Raw genomic sequence first — 4,826 nt, forward strand, 5'->3', positions numbered from 1 at the left:
GTCATTGTCCAATAACTACTATACTTCACTGTTTAGTCACGATGATATAATAAATTATCAATCAAGTACTTCTTATATATTTATTTATAAATATATATATATGATACTATATATGTTGACATATATTTAACCAGAAAAGTTGACACTTGGTATTATAAAAAAAAAAAGAAGATAATGTCTATCTATAGACATATATTCATACACACACGAAAGAAAATCATATATATGGACCTTAAAATACTCGTGGGATTGAAGTAAAGCTGAAATATATATATGGTCTTCTCTAATCTTAAATTTTATTAATTAAAATTGCTTATTTAATATATATGGAAGAAAAATAAAAGATGTGATAGATTTGTACTAAATTCCATTGATAAGGTACTGTTTCACATGTGAGCTTTGTCCACATTTATAATCACAAGAAGAAAAGGTAGTTTACTTATTTTTTTCACCAGAAGAATATATATAAATATAAAAAATATATATATATATATAAGAGTAATTGAGGAAAATAAAGCGTTTTATAATATTATTTTACAAAATAGTATTCTCTGTTTGAAATCCTAATAATAAAAAAGTGTGTCTGAAATTATTTATAGGATATTGATCAAAGATCATTTTGTAAAAACATTATCAAATCAAAATTATTATGCGAACTATTTTGCCAAACACCCATATATAATATATAATCTATACAATATTTAATTTAATTAGCTAGTTGTGTGGAACTATATAGCCTTTGAAAAAGATCATAGCTAGTCTTTAGAACGGTCCAATTAATTAACAAGAATACATATATACTCACTAAAAAAATTGGCCTAATTTTTCATACCAATAATTTTGGCGGGCCGTGTGTGCGCCAAAATTGGTATATATATATTTTTTTTTAAAATAAAAAAATTGGATGGGGCCTATCTCGGCGGGCCCTATGAGTCCATCAAAATATAAATGTATTTTAAAAAAAATTGAGTCCAGAAATAGGGCTCAATCTCGGCTAGCCCGGCCCGTCGAGAAAATCCAATTTTTTAGTAGTGATAGTCCTTGTCTTATGTATGGACATCTTGTTTGGGCTACTGAATTTATGTTCTTAATCTCCTAGCGTGGATATTGGTAGGAATTGATTGAAACTTTAGCATGAGCTTATGAACGAACACCTTTGGTTAATTTGATTCGATGGAGAGATAAATCAATGGCTCTTTCCATTGTTCAAGCAAGATTGGTCGGGTTTGCCCACTTGTGTTGACGAACATATTATATATATGTATGTATGTATGAATATAAATTAATGTAGTGGTAATTTGCATGTGGCTATTATTATGTAGTATTTGATAGTAGGTAGTAGCTAGTGTGTGTATAAAATTTGAGGTATTATTTAGTGATGATATAATTGTATAAAGTGATCGATAAAAACATGGGCCACTTAATAGGTAGGTGGACAGTGTGACCCATTTGCATGTGCTCTCTCCCAATGTACGAAATGGGAGACAAAAAACTAAACAGACATATGTGAAAAGGGATCTAATGAATGCAATATCAACTAATTATAAACAGCTACACATTTCATACTTAAAAAGTCTTTGGACTACCCTCAATTTATATCTTCATTATGCATGGTAACATTTTATAAAGTTATTTGTAAAATGATTTTTTTTTTGAGTAATTTGGCGGCAAAATTCTCTTATTTTTGCATTTTATTACACTTATTATTCTTTTTTCTCAAACTACGGTTTTGTTAGCAAATCCACACTCCCGTTAGTTCCAAACTGATACCAGCAAAGACACGTAGGGTAAAAAATTTGACGATAAAACTCTCTTATTTGTCGAGAAACTAAATAGAATGTTGAAAAAATGTCTAGAATTTTCTACAGAGTGTCAAATATATGTTTGATAGGATATATGAAATTCTCGATAGAGTGTTAGTGGAGTACGAATTGTCATATTACAAAAAAATTATCAAAACTACGTAACAATATTACTCCAAATAAAATTAACCCTATAGAATGAATTAGTTTATTAGTATTAATTAAAAAATTATATTGGTTAGAATTTGACTGATTTTTTTTTATATTTTATTTTTCCTCACAATAAATCTATAAATATTTTTACTAATTTAACTTTATTTGTGGTGTAACTTTATGGGGCAATATAGTAAGATTATTCTATTATTGGAAGGGCCACTAGTTTAGTCTTTACTATAGGTGTGATCCCTACCCTAAGTACTATACCGTTATTTCTTTTTTCGAACGTACCTTGATAAAGATTCACATATAGAATAACAACATAAATATAGTACTCGATCGTACACATCTTTGATAATTGATGTAGAGATTAATAAAAGGATCAAAAAAGTGGAAAAGGTTGTTGTTTTGACATGTTTAAGATTATATAAATATATAGTGTTGCTGTAATAATATTCGTTAACAGAGACAAAAATGTATATTAATTAAATAACTATAATTTTAAGATACTATATAAAATAGAAATAAGCATCACTTTTACCCCTACCTACCGTAATAGTGTTTTCTATTTTTAGTATTTTGAGAAATTATAACAAATTTTTTTTTGTATAACAACGCACATAATAGTTATAGTAGACATCTCATGAATTTTTGAGAAATTTTGAATAATTTAGAGTGTCAAAATCAGAGTTGAAACAGTCTGTTTTCCATGCGTATAAAAAAAGTAAGCACGCGTTTAATTGAATGTTTTAATTCTGATTTCGGTACCATAAACTATTCATAATTTCTCGAAAATTAGTAGAATAATTGTTATAACTAGTACTTCATAGTAAAAAAATGAGTTACAATTTCTCCAAAATCCCAAAAATAAAAAACATCACTATAATGACCTCACCTATAACATATGCATGACATGAATATCAATATATATATTTATATATTTTTCACTATTAATTTTTATAAAATTAATAACATATATAATATTTATATCAAAGTTTACTGAGGCGGCTATAGCTAGAGAATTTCGAATAAATTTGGTGTCAATAACAGAAAAAAAAAATGGTTACGTAAGCCATGCAATGGTTTCAACAGCTAAAACGGGTCATGAAATAAAGTTAAACCATTAAGTAATAATGTCGTTTTAATTTGCTTTATTATTCTCTAGTGATGATGATGATCAAAGTACTACTCTTTTTCACGTATTTCTCAGCATGAAAAGTTTGACTTCGACCATGGTAAATCAAGACTATATTCATTATAATTACGAAAACTACTACTTACACATACGATAATTATTAATTTCTCTCTCATGTATAGCTATATCATATATATATGTATACATGAAAATATATTCAAATAAAGAAAGTTAATAAGGATAATTAACCCTATTGATTATTAATTACTCTTCAAATTTCGACAGTTCTCTCAGCAACTATATAGAAGCATAAATACATAAATATATGTACAAAATCACTGAGATCATTATCATTAATCCCAGGAAAAAGAAAAGAGAAAGCATTACATAATAAGATATATATATATATACGTACGTACGTACATAATAATAAGATGGAAGCTAGCTAGGGTTAGGAATTTACTAGCAGAGATCTGATCTGAGGACCAGAAAAGAAAGAGAGACTCATTCATGATCGAATTGAAACCCTAGAGATGTATACATATATATATATATATATATATATTCATCTCATCATGATGGAATAAGTTAGATTTCGAAAAGCCACTTCTTCACAAGGGATGGTTAAACCCATGTGGTGGTTGAAGCCAAACTCTTCTTCAGCCCTCTGAAGTAGGGTTTGGAACTCAGGTTGAGCCAGCCATGAAATTGGTATGATGTATCTGCTTCTATTCTCACCAACATAAACAGCAAAATGCCCTTTCGGAACATCATCTGGAATTAGCCCTACTTGCTCGTTGTTGCAACCATGGTTGTTATTGTTCTTCTTCCCAAAACTCGAACACCTTTTCAGGATTTGCTTGATCACAGCCGTGCTTTGAGGTAGCTTATTGGGTTTTTTGAGAGCCATTTATATCTATATATATAGCAGTTTTTGAGGCTTAGTGTATTCAAAGCTTTAGGGCCAGAGAGATTGGAGAAGAGAAGAGATTATTATTATTATTATGTTGAGTGTGTGAAGATGGTGGTGGGGAAGGAAATAGATTGAAAACAAGAGTATTTATGGAGAAGAAATATATGAAAGAAGAAGAAGAAGAAGAAGAAGAAAGAGGTTGAAGAGGTTGAAGAAACAAGATCATGTGAGGTGTGGGGTCCAAGAACAGACCACAAATATTGTCTCTTGAGGCAACTTTGTACAAGCCCATGCAGTTTCTCCAAACCGGGTTAGGGTTTGCCCTACCATGTACCTTGTCCCAACAACAACATGGGACCCTTTAATATTACTCTCTATCTCTCTCTCTCTCTCTCTCTCTCTCCCAATGTTTTATATAGGATCTTATTGTTGTTATTTTACACTTTAAGTTGTCTAACAACACCGAGATGTCACTTTATCGTTAGTTAATTAACGATACATCGTAATATACTTATTAAACCAAAATGTGTGAGATCCGATATTAAATTATACTTGACCTAATTTTTAAAGCCGTGTTGCATTCTAGCTCAGTTTTAATAATTATTTACAAAATGATCTCTCGTAATTTAGACAGCTAGTCGAAAATTTCGACAGGTGGTCGAAAAATTCAAACAGCCGGTCGAAAAGTTTAGACAGCTGGTCGAAAAATTTAGACAACTGATCGAATTTCAGACAAAAATCATTTTGTACAAAATTATCAAAAATAGATTAGAGTACAAAATTAGTTTAAAAGAAAAAGAAATAATTTTCACCAATTTCT

The 4,826-nt window shown here is 29.5% G+C and overlaps 1 protein-coding gene across 1 annotated transcript; it reads right to left on the bottom strand.

Annotated features, from left to right (window-relative positions):
• Window positions 1–3,328: 3,328 nt before the first annotated feature.
• LOC133782204 (protein SMALL AUXIN UP-REGULATED RNA 51) lies at window positions 3,329–4,528 on the bottom strand. The gene has a single exon (XM_062221429.1). It carries the CDS (start codon window positions 4,001–4,003, stop codon window positions 3,659–3,661), a length of 345 nt encoding a protein of 114 aa, XP_062077413.1. The 5' UTR covers window positions 4,004–4,528; the 3' UTR covers window positions 3,329–3,658.
• Window positions 4,529–4,826: the final 298 nt, after the last annotated feature.

Source organism: Humulus lupulus, chromosome 1 (genome assembly GCF_963169125.1).
Source record: "Humulus lupulus chromosome 1, drHumLupu1.1, whole genome shotgun sequence".
In the NCBI taxonomy this organism is placed as follows: domain Eukaryota; kingdom Viridiplantae; phylum Streptophyta; class Magnoliopsida; order Rosales; family Cannabaceae; genus Humulus; species Humulus lupulus.